General features: G+C 43.0%; 1 protein-coding gene across 3 annotated transcripts in view; it reads left to right on the top strand.

Annotated features, from left to right (window-relative positions):
* LOC139538827 (tumor necrosis factor receptor superfamily member EDAR-like) overlaps positions 1-20,331 on the top strand; it is a 52,107-nt gene extending 31,776 nt beyond the window's left edge. For 2 of the 3 annotated variants that reach the window (XM_071341305.1, XM_071341304.1), the window contains exons 4-11: positions 4,736-4,917; positions 6,469-6,554; positions 11,145-11,354; positions 11,857-11,931; positions 12,971-13,043; positions 15,807-16,080; positions 16,185-16,245; positions 18,766-20,331. In XM_071341305.1, the coding sequence (XP_071197406.1) occupies positions 4,736-4,917; positions 6,469-6,554; positions 11,145-11,354; positions 11,857-11,931; positions 12,971-13,043; positions 15,807-16,080; positions 16,185-16,245; positions 18,766-19,094 (1,290 nt within the window). In that variant the 3' untranslated portion in view covers positions 19,095-20,331. The remainder of the gene's footprint in view (positions 1-4,735; positions 4,918-6,468; positions 6,555-11,144; positions 11,355-11,856; positions 11,932-12,970; positions 13,044-15,806; positions 16,081-16,184; positions 16,246-18,765) is intronic. The other variant, XM_071341306.1, reaches the window with a different exon arrangement.
* The last annotated feature ends 3,251 nt before the right edge of the window (positions 20,332-23,582 follow it).

The following is a 23,582-nucleotide window of genomic DNA, read 5'->3' as shown; positions in this document are numbered from 1 at the left end:
ACATGAGGTGTGCGACTATGATTTATCACAAGTGATAATACATAATTCACAATGATAGGCTAATATTGTCACCCATCAGACTATTCTTAATTTAATGTTGTCTTTACATATACTAAATAATATATGTGTGGAATTCATTTTGATTTAGAATGGACCATTATCATGCACCTGTCTTGGAACAGGGCCACGGGGAACAAATACATGTGATCTATACACTTAAATAGCGAATGGAGAAGACTTTTTACGTGTTTAATTTTCATGCCAGCCAGGTAGGCTATACTCCTGTTGTAAAGTGAAGCAATATGCTTAATATTAGGAAAGTTGAGAAATAAATATAGTAGGCCTAGCCTATAGAAAGAGGATGGGATCCTCTTTTTAATAGAGGCCATGAAAACATTTTTTTTTCTCACACAATTGCATAGCCTATAGAAATGTTGAGCAACATGAGCTCATGGGCTCTCATGAAGTGTTTGATTAGATTTTTATAAAACATTTGCATTGATGTCAGGGTGATTAGAGGGACAATAGCGTTTTGAGTACCAAGCAGTTATAAAGTTTGGTAGGCTACTAATGACCATCAGCAGCATCAGAGCTTGGAGAAGCCTAGTTACCATGACTAAGCGGTAACAGCCCTACTCTCTAGTCTATCTGTCTGCTCAGACCACCCAAGAAGTTTACCTGACTCACTGGTATACACAAAGGTACACCTCCCACATCAAAGAGTTACCAGCTAAATCCCAGAATGCATGCTCAGATTCAGAAAGGGGAATGAACAATTTTCACGGTTTGTCATTCCATTTGGATTTTTCCCAAATATTGAAGCCCCTTTGGTACGATGTAGTATTCTGTCAGTAGTCATCAGTCCCCGGCCAAAATAAACAGAGCCTCACTGGGCCTTAATAAGGAGACACACACACACACACACACACACACCTCACACACACCTCTCACACACACACCTCACACACACACCTCACACACCACACACACACACACACACACACACACACACACACACACACACACACACACACACACACACACACACACACACACACACAACAAAAGGAGCCCTGCTTTTCTCTTTCTCTGTAAATCTAAACAACAGTCACAGACATAGCTAACTGTTTGAATAGTCAGTTCTTTAAACTTGTAAAGTTAAATTGTAGTTATTCAACTCTCCTGTACAATTACAGAAAATGTCAATATCTGCTCATGATTGTAGATTTGGGTAATGACTTACCAAACAGAGCAGCAACATTGTCATGTGTACTCCAGCTCTCCCTCTCCAGCGCTCCACATCGCCAGATTATTACGCACACCTGCCACCATCTTTACATGCTGACCAAACCGCACACGCGTGTGCGTCTGCGTGCGCCATTGCGCCCAAATGGTTTTGACCTGTCCCCAAATTAATATAATTGGTTCAGAGTTTGTTTTGATATTTCAATCTGCATGTCCTGATCGTGTCTGGTGTGGGTGAACAAAATCAACTTTTGGTTTGGTCAGCATGTTACGCGCACCTGCGCCTCATGAGATTCACCTGGACTCCACACCTTCCTGATTATCTTCCCTATATCTGTCACTCCCCTTGGTTCTTTCCTCAGGCGTTATTGTTTGTTTCTTGTCTGTACGCTATTCGTGTTTATTGTTTGTTCAATGTTTTATTTATTATTAAATTTGCACTCCCTGTACTTGCTTCCTGACTTCCAGCGTACATGTTACAGAATAATGCCTAACCAAAGGGAGGCAACAGGGATCTTTATTTTTATTTTTTACTGGTCACGTCTGGTCCAAGTGCGGCTGCTGAAGCAACAGCTGGCTCGACAGGTTCTCAAGCCTCGGTTGGCTTGGCAGGCTCCCCATGCCTCCACCGGCTCGCCAGGCTCCCGCGCCTCAGCCAGCTCTAAATGCTCCCGCGCCTCAGGCAGAAGCAACCGGCTGTTCCTGGTCCTCGGAATCGTCTCTCTGGCCAGCGTCGTCCTGTGGCTGGAGCCGCGTGTCAGGGAGGAGGTACTGTCACGTGTACTCCTGCTTCCCCTCTCCGGCGCTCGACGTCGCCAGATTATTAATCACACCTGCCACCATCTTTACGCGCACCTGCGCATTCACCTGGACTCCACGCCTTCCTGATTACCTTCCCTGTATCTGTCACTCCCCTTGGTTCTTTCCTCAGGTGTTATTGTTTAAGTTTCATGTCTGTATGCTATTCAAGTTTCTTGATTGTTCCATGTTTTATTCATTATTACATTTGCACTTCCTGTACTTGCTTCCCGTCTCCCAGCGTACACGTTACTAACATTACTAACTTGGCATTTAGCTAATTTTTCACATGTGATCAGTAGTAGTAGAAGTGTTGGGAAAGCTCCTTAAAAAACATTGTTTACCAATCCACCATTTCACACTGGAAGAAGTTAGGCTATACTAAAGTGAGGCGTCCCGTCAACGGGACAGTTGTAAATCATTCAGTGCCTTGTGTCACGATCACAGATTTTAGAGAAACAACAAATGTCGGTACATTTAAGTGTCTTATATCGACTGAAAGCTTAAATTCTTGTTAATATAACTGCACTGTCCAATTTACAGTAGCTATTACTGCGAAAAAATGCCATGCTATTGTTTGAGGAGAGCTCCTAACAACAAAACACTTTTTTCACCCCGATAGGTTTGATAAATTCACCTCTGAAGGTGAAATGTGTACTTAAATCAGAGCAAGATTTCAGAATGTATCATCCAAATGGTCCCAGAGATAACATGAAGTGTCGTTTTGTTAGATAAAATAATTTTTCATATCCTAAAAAGCTCCATATAGCATGCACAATCAATTTTGTATTTCCACTCGTTCAATTTGCAGAGAAAGGAATCTGTGAAAATCTAACCCTAAAAGTTGTTACAACTAGTCAAATCACGTTCGTATGTATTCCTCAGAGATCCTAGAACGTAACCAGACTTCACTATATAATTAGGGGTGACGTATATCCTATAGGACACCAAATTTGGTCAGAGAGCGACGCCTTCATGGCACGCCGATGACGCGGGCGGTATTCACTTGATCGACTGTATCTTTGTCAAATAAGCACCAATCGGGGTCAAACAAAGCTAGCTAGATAGCCAATGAGCTGGGCTTTACGAGAAACGCCGTATCTGTCGCAAAATGTAGCTGCTAACCTTGTGCGACAGCATGCCTTTTCCCTTTGGACAAAAATTATAAGAATATGGAGAGTTATGAAGTTATGAAAACTGGGTGTTTTGCAAATGTTGAAAAGCTCAATCAAAGTCCAAGTATACAGATTTGACAATATTCTTGTAGAAAAATGTAATGTGAATGTAAACGTCTCCTTCACGATTTGCCCAAATGTACCTGGGTGACTTCACACTAAATGTCATGTAGTTTGCTCATACTTCAAGTTATCCATCTGAAACTTTGCACATTCACTGCTGCCATCTTGTGGACACCATCGGAATTACAACCAGAGTGGCTAGATGTGGGACCTTTCTGTTGGATTTCAAAGATGGTGGTAGAAAAAAAATATAAAATAACTTCTTCTTTTTTTTGACATTTTCTTCTACCAGATCTATTGTGTTATATTTTCCACAAACTTCAAAGTGTTTCCTTTCAAATGGTACCAAGAATTTGCGTATCCTTGCTTCAGAGCCTGAGCTACAGGAAGTTAGATTTGGGTATGACATTTTAGGCGAAAATTTAAATAAAAAAAGGGGGCTATCCCTAAGAAGTTTTAAGAAAAATATAGTTTACTTAATTAGAAGTTACTTAGAAAAAGTAGTTCACTACATCCAAACTACTTTGGGTTAAATTATCATATCGACAAATTGCAACAATAGATCACTCTGGAGTCAGCTGTTAACAGAATGTGTAATTTAGCCTATTAAACACAAAAACCATGTTTCAAGTGTGAATTATGCAGGTCTGATGGCAAAAAAGAAAGGAAGTTGTCTACTTCACCCATATTTTATTTTGCTAAAAAAGTAGTGTGTAGTTCCAGTAGTTAGCTACACTAAGTTCCTAGCTACACTAGTTCCCCCACATACACATGAAACAGCACTCTCCCACATAGATCTGATGTGATCTGATACAGCAGATGGTTTTAATGCAGTGATACACGCTGGTTTACAACGACCATGGAGACAGGACAAAAATGTTTTTATTGGATTTTATCTGGAGAAGGTTTATATGAACCAACAGAAGTAAAGTCAACCAGGAGATCTAAAGCTGGGCTGATCCACCCTGACAGAATCCTACTGATAAATTAATCCAGCTTTTATCAGAGGATCAAAGTGGATATATTGGACAAGCCAATAAAGTAGGAAGTCGGAATATAGTATTTCTGAAGTCTGTAGGACAAGTAGCAGCTTGGCTTCAGGATGGAGCTTCAACTGTTTTAATAAAGGTAGATCAAACAATGGTCTGCCTGTCAGACTATGCAGGGTATTGGTTGTTGTCACTACTCCCCACTGTGAGAAGTGTATATGTCTGGGACTGTTTAAGATGACCTCCCACTTTATTCCATACTAGAACATCAATTTCCTCTTCTTCGTCGCCACACACACACACACACACACACACACACACACACACACACACACACACACACACACACACACACACACACACACTAGACAAACTACACCAACACCCCGAATGAAAATGTTCAGAACAACTCATGTCCTGTTCTTGTAACCAATCACATTTTATTGCCTGTTTGTGATGTTGCAGAACTGTGGCTATGGGACTAAGGATGAGGACTTTGTGTGTGTGTCGTGTCCGCCGGGGAAGTACTCGAAGGGAAAGTATGAGATCTGCAGGAGACATAAGGACTGTGAAGGTCTGTACCGTGCTACAGTACTCAAACCTGGGACACCAGACAATGATGCAGACTGTGGATCCTGCTTACCTGGGTATGTACACACACACACATAAGACAACACACACACACACACATTTGAAGACACGTGGCCAGCCTCCCGGAGTCGCCTCTTCACTGTTGTGCGAGATCTTCAGTTTCTTAGCAATTTCTCACATGGAATAGCCTTAATTTCTCAGAACAAGAATAGACTGATGAGTTTCAGAAGAAAGGTATTTGTTTCTGGCCATTTTGGGCCTGTAATCAAACCCACAAATGCTGATGCTCCAGATACTCAACTAGTCTAAAGAAGGCCAGTTTTATTGCTCCTTTAATCAGAACAGTTTTCAGCTGTGCTAACATGATTGCAAAAGTGTTTTCTAATGATCAATTAGCCTTAAAAATTATAAACTTGGATTATCTAACATAACGTGCCATTGGAACACAGGAGTGATGGTTGCTCATAATGGGCCTCTGTACGCATATGTAGATATTCCATAACAAATCTGTTTCCAGCTACAATAGTCATTTACAACATTAACAATGTCTACACTGTAGTTCTGATCAATTTGATGTTATTTTAATTGACAAAATTATTTGCTTTTCTTTCAAAAAAACAACGACATTTCTAAGTGACCCCAAACTTTTGAACGGTAGTGTACATTTATGCACACACATACATACCACCGCTGCCAGAGAGTGATGTTGATAAGACAGTACCACTCCATAGGACACTTCTGTCACATCGCCCCTGTTTCCCCCCCACGTCTTCATATCACACAGCCACAGCCTGGTCTAACCCTCCATTGGCCACGCTATCTGCCTCAATTACCCAGTTACCATCTGGTCACCCACAAACATGGAGGCAGGAGAAGTTATAAACTGTTACAGGACCGGCTCAATGCTCTGATCTTCTCCACCCCCCCACCCCCCTCTCTCTCACTCTCTCTCTTTCTCTCTACCATATGATGTTGTTCAATGACTGTACCACCTCAAAGACATTCTTGGGTTTCAATTGAGTTTAAAGTCAATATACAGACTAGAGTGTTTTAGCATTACTGGCTGCTTTAATAACTCTATCTCACTGTACTGTACTGGGGGAATACTGAACACTGCCTGCCTTTGTCGGGGTTGGAATCGAAATGCTTCTTTATTAAATCATACTTTACTTAAGTCCTCACCAAACACATCTTTAGTAGAATGGCATTTTAATCTCAGATTTAATGCTTTTGTGGTCCTGGTTTTCATCCTGGAGATCTGGTGTGCATGTTTGATTGAAAGTGGTTTAATTGTCCTCTCTGATTAATGGTAGATGGTCTGCGCTAGAGGCCTAGAGGACTCCACGCTCTGAAGCAGCCTCCCTTCTCTTCCTCTGTCACAGCTCAGGGCTAAATAATATCTCTATCTAACCTAATGGGATACAGTACTCTCCCCTCTGGGCATCAGTTTAACCTTTTCACCTCCAGCTATTATTGAGACACTTCTCCTCTCTAATACTTACATATTCACACTGTGTATCTTAATAACATATCTCTGTGTATAATAAGAGAATAATATGTATCAGTATTGTTCTCTAAATGTTCTCTCTGTGCTTCCTCTCTGTCAGGTATTACATCCAGGAGAACCGGCCCAGGAACCTGTATGGAATGGTCTGTCACTCGTGTCAAAATGCACCGCGCAACACTAAAGAGTGTACGTTTTCTTATACCTGACAAGTTCTACAACACAAACAGAACCAGAACCCAGGCCAGAGAGGGTCAGAGACAGTCACAGAGGGACCGAGAGAGATACTTGTAAGGTCAGGCGAGTGAGGGCTGCAGAGGGCTGGGACCAGTTAATGAACACAGACAGACAGAGCAGAACACAGGGAGAAACAGCATGACATTATCTCACCATGGTCTGGAACTGCTTCCTCATAGTGGTGCTCGACCCTAGGAATTGTTTTTAGTGTACGTCGCTCAAAGCAACACTCCCTGGCATATTGTTTTGCCCGGAAATTGAAATCATTATTATTGTGTCATTTTAATGACTGTGTTTTGATATATAACAACCTTAAACAGACTGGAATCTGCTGTGAGGAGGATGGGAGAGAGAGGAGGGAGAGATGTGAACAGACGAGTGTATAACAACAAACACACACTTTTCAACAAGCAGCTAATTGTTTCTTGCAGGCAGAGTTAGGGAGGGAAAGGGAGGGAGAGACGTGTGAGGGTCCATTTTGATTAACCATTTTAAAAGTCTTTAAAATACCCAAACCAGAAATATGTAGTTGAAGCGTGGAGTTACTAGCTCGGGGTGAAGGCAGGCCAGCACTCACCAAGTAATCTGTAAATTACCCCGGCTTCCAGCTCAGTGCATGTGTGTGTGTGTGTGTGTGTGTGTGTGTGTGTGTGTGTGTGTTACCGCGGCTCCCAGCACCGCGTGGTGTAATAATTAAAACGTTTGGAGGGCATGAAAAAGATTATTAACATGTTTCTGCCTGTCCTGGGGCTTCTCTTCAGCAGCAGCCTGTCATCTCTAGGATATATACGGCGGGGTCCGAAATTATTGACACCCTTGATAAAGATTAGCAAAAATGACTGTACAAAATAAATAATTAAAATACTGAGCTATAGTGTATGCACACATTTTTTGGGAAATTAGATTATTTTAGGCAATTATAATTGCTCAGAGAAGTGATATTTTAGTTCTCAAAAAGGTAAGGGTCAAAATTATTGACACCCCTGTTTCCAATACCTTTCAATACCTCAACTTGTGAGGATAATGGCACTGACCCTTTTTCTAAAATGTTTTATGCGTTAGAGAACACATTAGGAGGGATCTTAGAGCATTCCTCCATACAGATTCCTTCCCAGATCCTTGATATCCTTTATCTAAGCTTATGGACTGCCCTCTTCAATTCAAACCACAGGTTTTCAATGGGTTTCATGTCTGGAGACAGAGAGGGCCATTGCAAAATGTTGATTTTGTGGACAATTAACCATTTCTTTGTGGATATTGATGTGTGCTTGGGGTTATTGTCTTGCTGGAAGATCCACTTACGGCCAAGTTTCAGCTTCCTTGCAGAGGCAACCAGGTTTTGGCAAAAAAGTCCTGGTACTGGGTAAAGTTCATGATGCCGTTGACCTTAACAAGGGCCCCAGGACCAGTGGAAGAAAAATAGGCCCAAAACAGACCCCCCCACCATATTTTACAGTATGTATGGGGTTCTTTTCTGCTTATGCATTCTCATTTAAATTCCAAACCCACCACTGGTGTGTGAGGCCAGAGCTCTTTTTTCATGTCATCCAACAAAAGTAAACACCTGGAGTTGGCTAAACGGCATAAGCATATGGATTGGAACCGGTGCTTTGGTCAGATGACATGAATATAGACCTCTCTGGCCACACACATCAGTGGTGGGTTTGCCGTTGAAATTAGAATGACCTTTTTGAGAGAATAAAAGTATTACTTGTTAAACAAAATATATTTCTCTGAGCAATTGTATTAGTATAAAAGTATAACAAAAAATGTAAGCATACAATATAGCTAAGTATTTGAATAATTTATTTTATAAACAGTCATTTTTGTTCATCTTTATCAAGGGTGTTGATAAGTTCAGACCACGTACGTCTGGACCTCCTCTCTAGGCTATATACACCTATACATATCTATACCATCTGTCTGTCCCCTGTTTACCGTCATGTACTCCATATACTGTAACAGGCTAGCTTTGAACTTTGAACCCAGGTCATCATCTAATATAACTGCAGCAGTTTCATACAATAATGTATTGAATCTGTCTGATCTGATCAGTGAATAAACAGTCTGAAGCAGCATGAAGATGTCCAGAAGCTTTAGAGGAGATGAAGCTGAAAGCCTTAGTCTATTCTGATGTCTGCCTGTAGGAAAGTCCTGGTCTATTTTAATATCTGCCTGTAGGAAAGCCTTGGTCTATTCTGATGTCTGCCTGTAGAAAAGTCTTGGTCTATTTTAATATCTGCCTGTAGGAAAGCGTTGGTCTATTCTAATGTCTGCCTGTAGGAAAGTCTTGGTCTATTTTAATTTCTGCATGTAGGAAAGCCTTGGTCTATTCTAATGTCTGCCTGTAGGAAAGCCTTGGTCCTTTATGATTGCCAGTAGGAATGCCTTGGTCTAGTCTTCCTGGCTCTAGGGTTCACAGCAAAGAAACAGAACAGTGATTAAGATGTGAAATCACGCTCCACTAAACAAACAGGATTCGTATTCTACCCACAGAAAATAAACAAACACCCAGAACACTGATGACTCTGACCACAAAGAGAGGGTGTGTGTGTGTGTGTGTGTGTGTGTGTGTGTGTGTGTGTGTGTGTGTGTGTGTGTGTGTGTGTGTGTGTGTGTGGGTGTGGGTGTGAGAGAGAGAGAGAGAGAGAGAGACCACAGGGACTCGGTAGTGCCAGGCCGGATGCCTGATTAAAACGAGAATAAAAGTAGATTTAGGACCTGTCAGGAGTTTACAGCTCCATTAAAGCTGAAGAAAACAGTCAATCAACACAGCACTACACAGCAGATTCAAATAAAATAAAATAAAATTGTATTTGTCACATGCGCCGAATACAACAGGTGTAGTCCTTATAGTGAAATGCTTACTTACAAGCCCTTAACCAACAATACAGTTTTAAGAAAAATAAGTGTTAAGTTTACTAAAATAAACTGAAGTAAAAAATAATAAAATCAAAAAATTTAAGAGCAACAATAATAAAACAGTAACGAGGCTATATACAGGGGGTAACGGTATAGAGTCAATGTGCGGGGGCACAGGTTAGTCGAGGTCATTGAGGTAATGTGTACAGTAAAGTGACTATGCATAGATAATAAAAAAAGAGTAGCAGCAGCATAAAAATGGGGGGGGGGGTCAATGCAAATAGTCTGGGTAGCCATTTGATTAGCTGTTCAGGAGTCTTATAGCTTGGGGGTAGAAGCTGTTAAGAAGCCTTTTGGACCTAGACTTGGCGTTCCGGTACCGCTTGCCGTGCAGTAGCAGAGAGAACAATCTATGACTAAGGTGGCTGGAGTCTTTGGCAATCTTTAGGGCCTTCCTCTGACACCGCCTGGTATAGGGTATAGAGGTCCTGGATGGCAGGAAGCTTAGCCCAAGTGATGTACTGGGCCTTACGCATGACCCTCTGTAGTGCCTTGCGGTCGGAGGTTGAGCAGTTGCCATACCAGGCGGTGATGCAACCAATCAGGAGGATCTCGATGATGCAGCTGTATAGCTTTTTGAGGATCTGAGGACACATGCCAAATCTTTTCAATCTCCTGAGGTAGAATAGGCGTTGGGCGTGCCCTCTTCATGACTGTCTTGGTGTGTTTGAACCATGTTAGTTTGTTGGTGATGTGGACACCAAGGAACTTGAAGCTCTCAACCTGCTCCACTTCAGCCCTGTTGATGAGAATGGGGGCGTGCTCAACCCTCCTTTTCCTGTAGTCCACGATCATCTCCGTTGTCTTGATCACGTTGAGGGAGAGTTTGTTATCCTGGCACCACACTGCCAGGTCTCTGACCTCCTCCCTATTGGCTGTCTCATCGTTGTCAGTGATCAGGCCTACCACTGTTGTGTCATCGGCAAACTTAATGATGGTGTTGGAGTCGTGCTTGGCCATGCAGTCAAGGGTGAACAGGAAGTACAGGAAGTACAGGAGGGGACTGAGCACACACCCCTCAGGGGCCCCCGTGTAGAGGATCAGTGTGGCGGATGTGTTGTTACCTACCCTTATCACCTGGGGGCGGCCCATCAGGAAGTCCAGGATTCAGTTGCAGAGGGAGGTGTTCAGTCCCAGGATCCTTAGCTTAGTGATGAGCTTTGAGGGCACTATGGTGTTGAACGCGGAGCTGTAGTCAATGAACAGCATTCTCACGTAGGTGTTCCTATTGTCCAGGTGGGAAAGGGCAGTGTGGAGTGCAATAGAGATTGTATCATCTGTGATCTTTTGGGTATATATGCAAATTGGAGTGGGTATAGGGTTTCTGGGATAATGCTGTTGATGTGAGCCATGACCAACCTTTCAAAGCACTTCATGGCTACAGATGTGAGTGCTACGGGTCGGTAGTCTTTTAGGCAGTTTACCTTGGGGTTCTTGGGCACAGGGACTACGGTGGTCTGCTTGAATGATCAAGGCTTGATGATTAGTTTATTATTTGAATCAGCTGTGTAGTGCTAGGCCAAAAACCAAAACATGCCCACCTTGGGGTCCAAGACATGGCTTCCTTCAGATGCAGAAGTAGTATCTGTGTTGTAACTGTGTAGTATCTGTGTGTTCCAGGCATGCTTACCAAAGCTGTGTTGTCAGGCAAAGCCCCCAGTGTCTCAACCAGCAGTACCACCATGTTCCCTCACCCTCACAAAGACCCCACAGGACAGGGTCACCTAGCAACCGCTCTCATCATCGCCATGTCAACCATCTTCATCATGGCCATCGCCATTGTCCTCATCATCATGTTCTACATCCTCAAAGCCAAGCCCAGCGGACAGGGTAACACTCACACACACACACACGCTCACACCCAGATACCCAGCGGGCAGCATAACACTCACACACACACATACAGACACCCAGCGGGCAGGATAACACTCACACACACACATGCTCACACCCAGATACCCAGCGGGCAGGATAACACTCACACACACACATGCTCACACCCAGATACCCAGCGGGCAGGATAACACTCACACACACACATGCTCACACCCAGATACCCAGCGGGCAGGATAACACTCACACACAGACACCCAGCGGGCAGGATAACACTCACACATGCTCACACCCAGACACCCAGCGGACAGGATAACACTCACACACACACATACTCACACAGACACCCAGCAGGCAGGATAACACTCACACACACATACTCACACCCAGTGGGCAGGATAACACTCACACACACATACCTGTACTCACACACAGTGGACAGGGTAACAATCAGTGTGCACGTACACTAAACTTTCTCTCTCTCTCTCTGTGTTCACAGCATGCTGCTCTGGTCAGGTGGTGAAGGCTGTGGAGGCTCAGACCAACAAACAGGAGGACAAGAAAGATGTTCCAGGTGAGGCTACATATACACTACACAACACAGACACAACACACACACAACACACTACCTTAGTTAACAGAAAAACACACTACAGAACACAAACTTTTACTTACAGTACCAGTTTTGGCCTCAGACATAATATATAGTCTGGTTTATTAGACTAACATAAAGAGACATTCTTAATCTATAGTCTGGTTTATTAGACTAACATAAAGAGACATTCTCATACCTGATGGCTGTCTGTCAGGCCTGGGGTCTGTGGGTTTGACACTGTGTGTGTGTGTGTGTGTGTGTGTGTGTGTGTGTGTGTGTGTGTGTGTGTGTGTGTGTGTGTGTGTGTGTGTGTGTGTGTGTGTGTGTGGTTGACAATGGTGAGGAGTACTTTCCGTGTGCAGTGAGCGCAGCATGGTGGAATGTTTAGATTAGACTGTGGCGCTAGCTCTAGGCCGTCAGTGTTCCCCTCTCACTAACTTGAATGTTAACAACCGACTGACTCCTTCAGGGGTTATCAACCTCACGATAATACATCTACTGTCATCTCACATAGGCCTACCATTTTACCTCCAGTATGGTAATAGATATACATACAGTCCTTTAGGTTTAGGAATCAAACCTGCGTGTTTGGGTTTGCAAATTAAGAATCACAAACATAAGTGTTTTATTCTTAAAACGGAATGTCTGTTTACATTTTCTCCGTGTATTGGTGAAAGCATACTGTATCGTGTGTGTATGTTTTGGGGAAAGTGTGCGTGCATTAAGCAGCTGTCTCATAAGTCTCTATGATTGACATTTCCGGTAGAGCTGGGAGCTATGAGTCTGAGACGTCTCCGAGGCGTACACCATCTAGGCTGACAGTGCCAGACACTTACAGGCTTTAAACTTTGATATGATTGCATTTGAACACTACAGTCTTGTTAATTGATTTATTTTGAAAATAATGGGCACTTTATGCCCCAGGTTATTTTGATGATAATTTCTGACTTTTACCGGCGTTAAAAGAACTGTGTGAGAAATAACATTTGATAAACAAAATATGTTTTCTTTCTTTCAGACAATGTTGTAATTTTTTCTGAAAAGGATGAATTTGACAAACTCAAACCTACGCCTCCAAAGACGGTGAAAAGGTAAGGTATCCTGATCACCTACCTGCACACATGACAAACATCAAACACACAAACTGAACAAACAGACACAAAAGGTGTGCAATATCTCTAAGATCATGTGTTTGGGTATGTGTGTGTGTGTGTGTGTGTGTGTGTGTGTGTGTGTGTGTGTGTGTGTGTGTGTGTGTGTGTGTGTGTCTGCAAGCTTTGTTTTGTGCATGTCTAAGTTGTGTAGGGGTTGTGTACACTGTAAAACCAAGTGTTTAGAATCTTAACACATAACTAAATACTTTTCTGTAACACTTTTTAAACCTGTCAAGGTATTTTGAATTTCTATGAAAACGCGTCACAGTGTAGATTGTAAACATGAAAACATGTTTATTCTCTGTAAAACTTTTTAAAAACATGAACACGTTTATTCAGCACAAGGCATTTAGGTTTTAAACTCTAAACACTGGGGGTGTTGTTTTAACACTGTAGGGTGTAAAGCCGTATTTGCACATTTCTCAGCATGCCTTTCGAATGAATGTGAGAGATTCTGACCCTTGACTGTGATTGTTAGTGACAGAGACATAGTTGTTGCATTCAATAATTTCACCAAGTGACTGCCTAAGTGAATGTGTTTGAATTAAAAGTAAACCCTTTATGACCACATGCACGTTTCATAAAGCCTTTAGTTATGGCCTAGTTATCCTCAACATTGTGGTCTGAAAATCCTGGCTCATGGGCCACATCAGACCTGCAAGTCACAATACGCTGGTTTTTGAAGTGATTTGTAATTCCTATTGGAATCCAGCCAGAGGGAGGATATCCATTAATTGGAATATTTTATCAGCCACAACCTGCACTCAGAATGGCTGCTATGGTGAAGGACTTAACAAACAAGACTACCTAAACCACGTGTCAAACTCATTCCACGGAGGGGCAGAGTGTGTGCTGGTTTTCACTTGATTGATGAATTAAGGTCACTAATTAGTAAGGAACTCCCCTGACCTGGTTGTCTAGGGCTTACTTGAAAGTAAAAACAAAAAAACAACAGACCCTAGGCCCTCCATGGAATGAGTTTGACACCCCTGACCTAAACCATCTATACTGGAACGATTATCTCAGTAACTGGTGCAATAAATCCAACCTCTTACAGATTGGATTAGTTTAGAAACATGTTCGTTATTTATCTTTGTATAGTATAAGATAAATGAAACAATCAATATGCACGAGTAAACATAGATATTGAAACAAACTATTCTAAAGATCAACCTACAACAAAGCATGCTGGGAAATATGATAATGAGGCCCCTCCCACATCTTTTTCACTCAGAGTTAACGGAAATGAACTCAACACAGTTGAGTAACAACACCACCACTTGATTTAAAATATTTCTTGAATCAAATGTCCTGTTATGTGCTGAAATGTAGGTACGGTGACAGACATTCCTAACACTGATCTGATCAATTTCTAATGACTAAAGTCATTCTAAACAGTGGTTAAAACACTAGTGGTTAAAATCTGAACACTAAGGAGATATGGGTGTTCTCATGGTTGGAAACTGACTGGAAAAAGCTGACTATCATGTTTAATCTTTCATTCTAAACGCCTGTGTTTTAGGTGAGAACACTTATTGGCAGTTCTAAATGCCTAATGTTTCAGTTTTAAACACTGATGTTTAGGTTATGAACGTGTCACATGCTTCCTGGTTGTACAGTGTAGTGGTTGACTGGGGGCCTCAAAGACAGAGGTTCTTTTATCTGTTTTTCGGAATCTGCCTGTAATTAGACTACCACAGGACAAGTCACTGCAGCAGAGCATCGCTGCTAGCCCTTTTAGTGGGGAGACAGTGTGTGTGTGTCCCCTTGCGTGGGCATGGAAAAAACAAGTTCACTTGAGTATTTTTCTGAAGCAGAGTGATTATGTGGCTTTGGAGGGTGAGGTAGCTGAGCACAGATTGGCCCTGGAGGAGGGGAGGGAGAAGGGAGTGGGGGATGAATTTAAAGAGAGCGAGGGGAAGGTGGGTGGAGAGAGAGGTAAAGAGAGGTGAGGAGAGATTGGGGGTAAAGAGAGAGAGAGATAATTACTCTAGCGCAGCCAAACCACCAGGTGGATGACAGCTCCTCGCCCTTCCCCTCTCTGTCCTCTGCTCTCTTTCCCCCTCTCTCCTTTCTTCGGTCTCAACCCCACACTCGCAGACAATGAAGCCTTATTCATTATGACAGACAGCAATGAGAACAGACATATACACTCACATAAACATGGATAGACACAGACGATGTGTTTGTTTCATACAGTATCACAAGTCACATGTACACACACTGTATATGGTCTGTATGAACAACTTACATGTCAACACACACATTAACATTAGCATTACATCACCTAGCTAGACTCAGAGAGGTAAACAGTGTGGCTAACTGCATTCCAGAGGATGTGCTAACTCACTGTCTTAGCTTCCAGAGTGGGTGTAGGGTGACTGAGAAACAATGCGTGTGTGTGTTCGCGCGTGAGTACGTCCACACATGTAAAAACAATGCTATTGTGTGAGCATCTCTGAGAATATTTGTCAACAAGGTGTTTTTGGGAGAAAATCCCAGTGTTACACACACTGTCAGTGGCGTTCTGTGGAACCGAAGCTAAATATGCAAGCTAAAACAAGAGACTACCCACAGTATAACAATTAGGCTGAAGCTACATAACATTAGCATAACTAGACACAGCTAAATATCATTTGAAAAGGTCATGAAGGCTTAGTGTTATTATGCTGACTGATTGATTTTCTCTCTCCTCCCCAGTGAGAATGATGCATCGTCTGAGAACGAGCAGCTGTTGAGTCGTAGTATGGATAGTGATGAGGAGGCAGCCTTGGAGAGGCAGGGGGCAGCTGATCCTAACCCCAGCCTCTGTCTCCTGAACCTGGGAACCAAGCCGGACATCTGCCTGCTTTCCCTGGGGCTCCTCAACAGGGATAAGACTGTATCCAACCCCACCGGCCCTATCAACGCTAACAACATTAGCAATAGCAATGCTAACATCATCAATAACAACAACTACAACAAGGCTACAGGGGTGAGAGAGATCAGTCATTCACATCCAACTATGTACTTTTACAATGTATTGCAATGTAATTACTTTGTAACTTACTTTACCTTTCTCTCTGTTTCTTCCTACAGATTCAGAGCCGGAGGAAAAAGATCCTGGATCTGTATGCTAGAGCCTGCAATGTGGCCGAGGGTGAGAACTCACACGTACACCCCCAGGTTTCAGCCCTATAGATCTGCCCTTCGGCTGGTTTCAGCCCTATAGAACTACCCTTCGACTGGTTTCAGCCCTATAGAACTACCCTTCAACTGGTTTCAGCCCTATAGAACTACCCTTCGGCTGGTTTCAGCCCTATAAAACTACCCTTCAACTGGTTTCAGCCCTATAAAACTACCCTTCGGCTGGTTTCAGCCCTATAGAACTACCCTTCAACTGGTTTCAGCCCTATAAAACTACCCTTCGACTGGTTTCAGCCCTATAGAACTGCCCTTCGACTGGTTTCAGCCCTATAGAACTGCCCTTCGACTGGTTTCAGCCCTATAAAACTACCCTTCGGCTGGTTTCAGCCCTATAGAACTGCCCTTCGGCTGGTTTCAGCCCTATAAAACTACCCTTCAACTGGTTTCAGCCCTATAAAACTACCCTTCGGCTGGTTTCAGCCCTATAGAACTACCCTTCGACTGGTTTCAGCCCTATAAAACTACCCTTCGACTGGTTTCAGCCCTATAGAACTACCCTTCGGCTGGTTTCAGCCCTATAGAACTACCCTTCAACTGGTTTCAGCCCTATAGAACTACCCTTCGGCTGGTTTCAGCCCTATAGAACTACCCTTCGACTGGTTTCAGCCCTATAAAACTACCCTTCGACTGGTTTCAGCCCTATAGAACTACCCTTCGACTGGTTTCAGCCCTATAGAACTACCCTTCGGCTGGTTTCAGCCCTATAGAACTACCCTTCGGCTGGTTTCAGCCCTATAGAACTACCCTTCGGCTGGTTTCAGCCCTATAAAACTACCCTTCAACTGGTTTCAGCCCTATAAAACTACCCTTCGGCTGGTTTCAGCCCTATAGAACTACCCTTCGGCTGGTTTCAGCCCTATAGAACTACCCTTCGGCTGGTTTCAGCCCTATAGAACTACCCTTCAACTGGTTTCAGCCCTATAAAACTACCCTTCAACTGGTTTCAGCCCTATAGAACTACCCTTCGGCTGGTTTCAGCCCTATAGAACTACCCTTCGGCTGGTTTCAGCCCTATAGAACTGCCCTTCAACTGGTTTCAGCCCTATAAAACTACCCTTCAACTGGTTTCAGCCCTATAGAACTACCCTTCGGCTGGTTTCAGCCCTATAGAACTACCCTTCGGCTGGTTTCAGCCCTATAGAACTACCCTTCGGCTGGTTTCAGCCCTATAAAACTACCCTTCGACTGGTTTCAGCCCTATAGAACTACCCTTCGACTGGTTTCAGCCCTATAGAACTACCCTTCGGCTGGTTTCAGCCCTATAGAACTACCCTTCGGCTGGTTTCAGCCCTATAAAACTACCCTTCAACTGGTTTCAGCCCTATAGAACTACCCTTCGGCTGGTTTCAGCCCTATAGAACTACCCTTCGGCTGGTTTCAGCCCTATAGAACTACCCTTCGGCTGGTTTCAGCCCTATAGAACTGCCCTTCAACTGGTTTCAGCCCTATAAAACTACCCTTCAACTGGTTTCAGCCCTATAAAACTACCCTTCAACTGGTTTCAGCCCTATAAAACTACCCTTCGGCTGGTTTCAGCCCTATAGAACTACCCTTCGGCTGGTTTCAGCCCTATAGAACTACCCTTCGGCTGGTTTCAGCCCTATAAAACTACCCTTCAACTGGTTTCAGCCCTATAGAACTACCCTTCGGCTGGTTTCAGCCCTATAGAACTACCCTTCGGCTGGTTTCAGCCCTATAGAACTGCCCTTCAACTGGTTTCAGCCCTATAGAACTACCCTTCGGCTGGTTTCAGCCCTATAGAACTACCCTTCAACTGGTTTCAGCCCTATAAAACTACCCTTCAACTGGTTTCAGCCCTATAAAACTACCCTTCGACTGGTTTCAGCCCTATAGAACTACCCTTCGGCTGGTTTCAGCCCTATAGAACTTCAAACACAAGGCCAACGGGCCGTTTCCGGCCCGTGATACATTTCTTTCCGGCCTGCGCAATGATTTGGGTTGTCAATTAATTTTGAGTGCAACATACAGCAATGCTGCATTCAACCGCATCGGTGATCCATTCATTGCAAAACATTTTTTAACATATTTTAAGTTTAAATGTTACAACAACCTAGCTACGTTTTTGTTATTTGGGGTTATTAAATAGGCTACTTTTTGATTAGAGTCGCAGTATATTATGCACATCTGTAAGCGTAGCAGCAAAGGCTGGACAAATATTATTTATCTCTTCTTTTGTTTTAATATGTTAAAATGATATATACAGCATCCTTTGTACGTAAGTGGACATTTTAAACAGCCATATTCTTTCTAATAAAACAATGGCCAATTATTTTGTAAAAACAAACATAGTAGGCTCTGTCTGGCCTGCGAATTCCTTGTGTTTTTTCAATGTGGCCCTTTATAATGAGTGTAACACCCCTGCTATAGAAGTACTCTTCGACTGTCTAGCAAAGGAATCTTGTATGCTGATCTCTAGCCACAACACACACATCCTAACCCTCCCTCTCCCCAGGTCTGAGTCCTACAGAACTACCATTTGACTGTCTGGAGAAGGCCAGTCGTATGCTGAGCTCCTCCTACAGTAGCGAGGCAGCCGTGGTGAAGACCTGGAGACACCTGGCAGAAAGCTTTGGCCTGAAGAGGGATGAGATCGGAGGGATGAGTGACGGCCTGCAGCTGTTTGAGAGGATCAGTACAGCTGGATACAGCATCCCAGACCTGCTCACCAGACTGGTGCAGATAGAGAGACTGGATGCTGTGGAGTCACTATGTTCTGATGTACTGGGAGGAGGAGATACACACACTGTCCCTCTGTCCTCACCACGCTGTGCAAGCGTCTGACTCACGTACACACTAATGTTCACACACACTCATATACACACATGTATGCACACATGCAATAGACGCATGTGCATATACCCGCACATACATTCAGAAACAAACAGTTTTAGCTCTCAACATGAAGAATGTCAGCAGGCCTCTCCAGATCTCAGATCTCTCTCCTTCTCGTCTCTCTGTCCCCCTCTGGCAATGGACTGGCAATTAACCTTGCTCTAGATGCCTCGACAAAAGCTTTTTATAACCTTCTTTAACATTTTTGCTTTTGTTTACATAGATCACATGTAGTACTAATAATAATATAATAATATTAATATCAGATTTGAAAAATGGCATAATGGACCTCTGCCAGGACCCCTGTGGCCCCAGACCCTCTATTACCCCGCCTGCCCCCAGCGGTCAGCTGCTGCCACTGGCTCTAATTGGTTATCGTGTGGCGGTCTGGTATAATAGTGTTGTGGTTTACAGTCGAGACTTTCAGCACCTAATTAACCACTAAAACCAATGAACCAGTAAAGACCAGATGCCAGAGACTATTAAAGAGACTGCTAACAGACTAGGCCTACTGCAGCCTGAGGAATGCAGGGAGACAGAACTCCAGGAGACCCAGCACTGAGCTACGCTATGGTCAGCCGGGCTCTGACACTATGCTGGGTGATTCCACAGGATGGCAGCCATTTTGTGCCAAAAAGCTCAGCACATATCAGCTAATGGTGATAAGCTCCCAGCTACAGACATTTCAGGAACAAGAGAAGCCTCCTGTGTGTTTGGTTTATAGTGTTTTAACAGTGCCTTTCTATACCTGCAAGAATGCTTTTTCGGTTGAGTGACTGGGGAGGCACACTCCCATCGCTCAGTGTGTCTTCACTGCTCTGGTGTTTTAAGTTAGCCACGTTTAAAGGGGCTGGACTCCGGTAGTGTATATGAATAATAAATGTGCATGTACAATGTTCATCATTTAGCACGTGTCCATAACAGCTTCTTTAAGTTTCTCCTTGTTATTTTAAATTCAAACACAGCGTCAACAGAAGGCTAGTGGTTCAGGTAGGTAGTTTAGTGACAGAAGATGACTGACTGTACTGTATGTGCAGAACCTGGTCCTCTTACCTCAAGATCACAACGCTCCACAGACTAGACTTTAGAAACAATGGAAACAAAAACTATTTTATGGAAACAAATGGAAATGTATATATAACTTATTATTGTACATACTGTATGCATCAATAAAGAAGTATCAATTTAAAAAGTCCAAGTTATTATTTATTTACAGTAAAAATATATAATTATCTTCTTGGATAATGATTTGGTAACAGTAATGTTATTCCAATAATAAGACCACTCCTTTTCCCTCGTTGTTTACATAAAGGATGTCATGTTTTCTGTGGTTGATCAAACTATTCTCTCAAAGAAGAGGAATCTGTTGGAACAGCTGATTACCATATATCTCCGATTACTAGAGAGGTTTACACTACAACTGGGCACTGGTGTAAATCTGGTTACTCTATATCTATTTCAGTATGACGTCAGACCTTGGAGCATCATCTGTACAATAACCAGGGTCTGCCATGTTAGTCTCTCTGCCAAGACATCACACAGCCATCATTTGTGATAAATAATGACGTTCATCTCTCTGCTGGCCTGAGATGTGAGGTGTACAGAGAATAGACTGTCAGAGGTGACTAGGCTGGAGTAGACTTGGATCATTAGATTTCTAAACAGCTCAGCTATAGAGTGAGTGTATGTGTGTTTGTGTGAGGCCCCTGAGGGCCAGTTACTAGCGCTTGGCTTGGCGTGAGTGTAGCGAGACGAGACAGAGAGTTGGACTCCTGAGGGCAGGGAGTGCCAACAAATAGTCAAGCTTCATACAGCTACTGTACCTGCTAACACACACACACTTTCCATCATTAAATACTTATTCCTTAAACAGGTCTCCAAAACCTGAGTTTGTTCCATATCTCTCATACGTCCGATATCTTTGTTGCTACAGTGACATCCAATAGCCTAATGTTGGTACAGTAGTATCTACTGATGATATAATGAAGGACCAGTTATGTCTAATCCCAGAGCGTGCAGGGACACATCCAACACTGTGAAAGTCATTAATCACTGTCAGACAAATATGGGAAACACTATATTCTCTCCAGCCAGCCAAGGTTTGCAGCAGCATAGAGAAAGCTATACTGGACAAAAATATAAAGACAACATGCAACAATTTCAAAATAATTACTGAGTTACAGTTCATATAAGGAAATCAATCAATTAAAATAAATAAATTAGGCCCTAATGTATGGATTTCACATGACTGTTCGTCACAGATACCTTAAAAAAAACATGACTGGGAATACAGATATGCATCTGTTGGTCACAGATACAGTGTCTTGCAAAAGTATTCATCCCCCTTGGCTTTGTTCCTATTTTGTTGCATTACAACCTGTAATTTAAATTGATTTTTATTTGGATTTCATGTAATGGACATACACAAAATAGTCCAAATTGGTCAAGTGAAATTTTAAAAATTACTTGTTTAAAAAAATGTAACAAACTAAAAAACGGAAAAGTGGTGCGTGCATATGTATTCACCCCCTTTGCTATGAAGCCCCTAAATAAGATCTGGTGCAACCAGAAACCTTCAGAAGTCACATAATTAGTTAAATAAAGTCCACCTTTGTGCAATCTAAGTGTCACATGATCTGTCACATGATCTCAGTATATATGCACCTGTTCTGAAAGGCCCCAGAGTCTGCAACACCAAGCAAGCGGCACCATGAAGACCAAGGAGCTCTCCAAACAGGTCAGGGACAAAGTTGTGAAGAAGTACAGATCAGGGTTGGGTTATAAAAAAATATCCAAAACTTCGAACATCCCACGGAGCACCATTAAATCCATTATTAAAAAATGGAAAGAATATGCACCACAACAAACCTGCCAAGAGAGGGCCGCCCACCAAAACTCTCGGACCAGGCAAGGAGGGCATTAATCAGAGAGGCAACAAAAATACCAAAGATAACCCTGAAGGAGCTGCAAAGCTCCACAGCTGAGATTGGAGTATCTGTCCATAGGACCACTTTAAGCCTTACACTCCACAGAGATGGGCTTTACGGAAGAGTGGCCAGAAAGAGCCCTGCTTAAAGAAAAAAATAAGAAAACATGTTTGGTGTTCGCCAAATGGCATGTGGGAGACTCCCCAAACATATGGAAGAAGGTACTCTGATCAGATGAGACTAAAAATGATTTTTTTGGCCATCAAGGAAAACGCTGTCTGGCGCAAACCCAACACCTCTCATCACCCCGAGGAAACCATCCCCAACACTGAAGCATGGTGGTGGCACCATGCTGTGGGGATGTTTTTCATCGGCAGGGACTGGGAAACTGGTCAGAATTGAAGGAATGATGGATGGCGCTAAATACAGGGAAATTCTTGAGGGAAAGCTGTTTCAGTCTTCCAGATATTTGAGACTGGGACAGAGGTTCACCTTCCAGCAGGACAATGACCCTAAGCATACTGCTAAAGCAACACTTGGCTGGTTTAAGGGGGAAACATTAAAATGTCTTGGAATGGCCTAGTCAAAGCCCAGACATCAATCCAATTGAGAATCTGTGGTATGACTTAAAGATTGTTGTACACCAGCAGAACCCATCCAATTTGAAGGAGCTGGAGCAGTTTTGCCTTGCAGAATGGCTAGATGTGCCAAGCTTATAGAGACATACCCCAAGAGACTTACAGCTGTAATTGCTGCAAACGGTGGCTCTACAAAGTATTGCATTTGGGGGGGGTGAATAGTTATGTAAGTTTTTTGTTTTTTGTCATATTTCTTGTTTGTTTCACAAGAAAAAATATTTTGCATCTTCAAAGTGTTAGGCATGTTGTGTAAATCAAATGATACAAACCCCCCCAAATTACATTTGAATTCCAGGTTGTAAGACAAAAAAAATTGAAGAATGCCAATGGGGGTGAATACTGTCGCAAGCCACTGTACTTTGGATCAGAAAACCAGTCAGTATCTGGTGTGACCACCATTTACCTCATGCAGCACGACACATCTCCTTCACATAGAGTTGATCAGGCTGTTGATTGTGGCCTATGGAATATTGTCTCACTCCTCTTCAATGGCTGTGCAAAGTTGCTGGATATTGGCGGGAACTAGATCACGCTGTCGTACACGTCGATCCCGAGCATCCCAAACATGCTCAATGGGTGACTTGTCTGGTGAGTATGCAGGCCATGGAAAATCTGTGACATTTTCAGCTTCCAGGAGTGTACAGATCCTTGCGGCATGGGGCTGTGTATTATTTTGCTGAAATATAAGGTGATTGTGGCAGATGAATGGCACGACAATGGACCTCAGGATCTCATCTCTGTTTCTGACAGTTTGTGCATAAATTCTTCCGTTTTGCAAACCCATAGTTTCATCAGTTGGCCTGTGCTGGCGTGGTTACACGTAGTTCGCAGTTGTAAGGCTGGTTGGACACACTGGCAAATTCTCTAAAACG

The sequence above is a fragment of the Salvelinus alpinus genome, chromosome 14 (genome assembly GCF_045679555.1).
Source record: "Salvelinus alpinus chromosome 14, SLU_Salpinus.1, whole genome shotgun sequence".
Classification (NCBI taxonomy): domain Eukaryota; kingdom Metazoa; phylum Chordata; class Actinopteri; order Salmoniformes; family Salmonidae; genus Salvelinus; species Salvelinus alpinus.
Note: the sequence above shows the minus strand (reverse complement) of the source record. Positions and strands in the feature narration are given on the sequence as shown.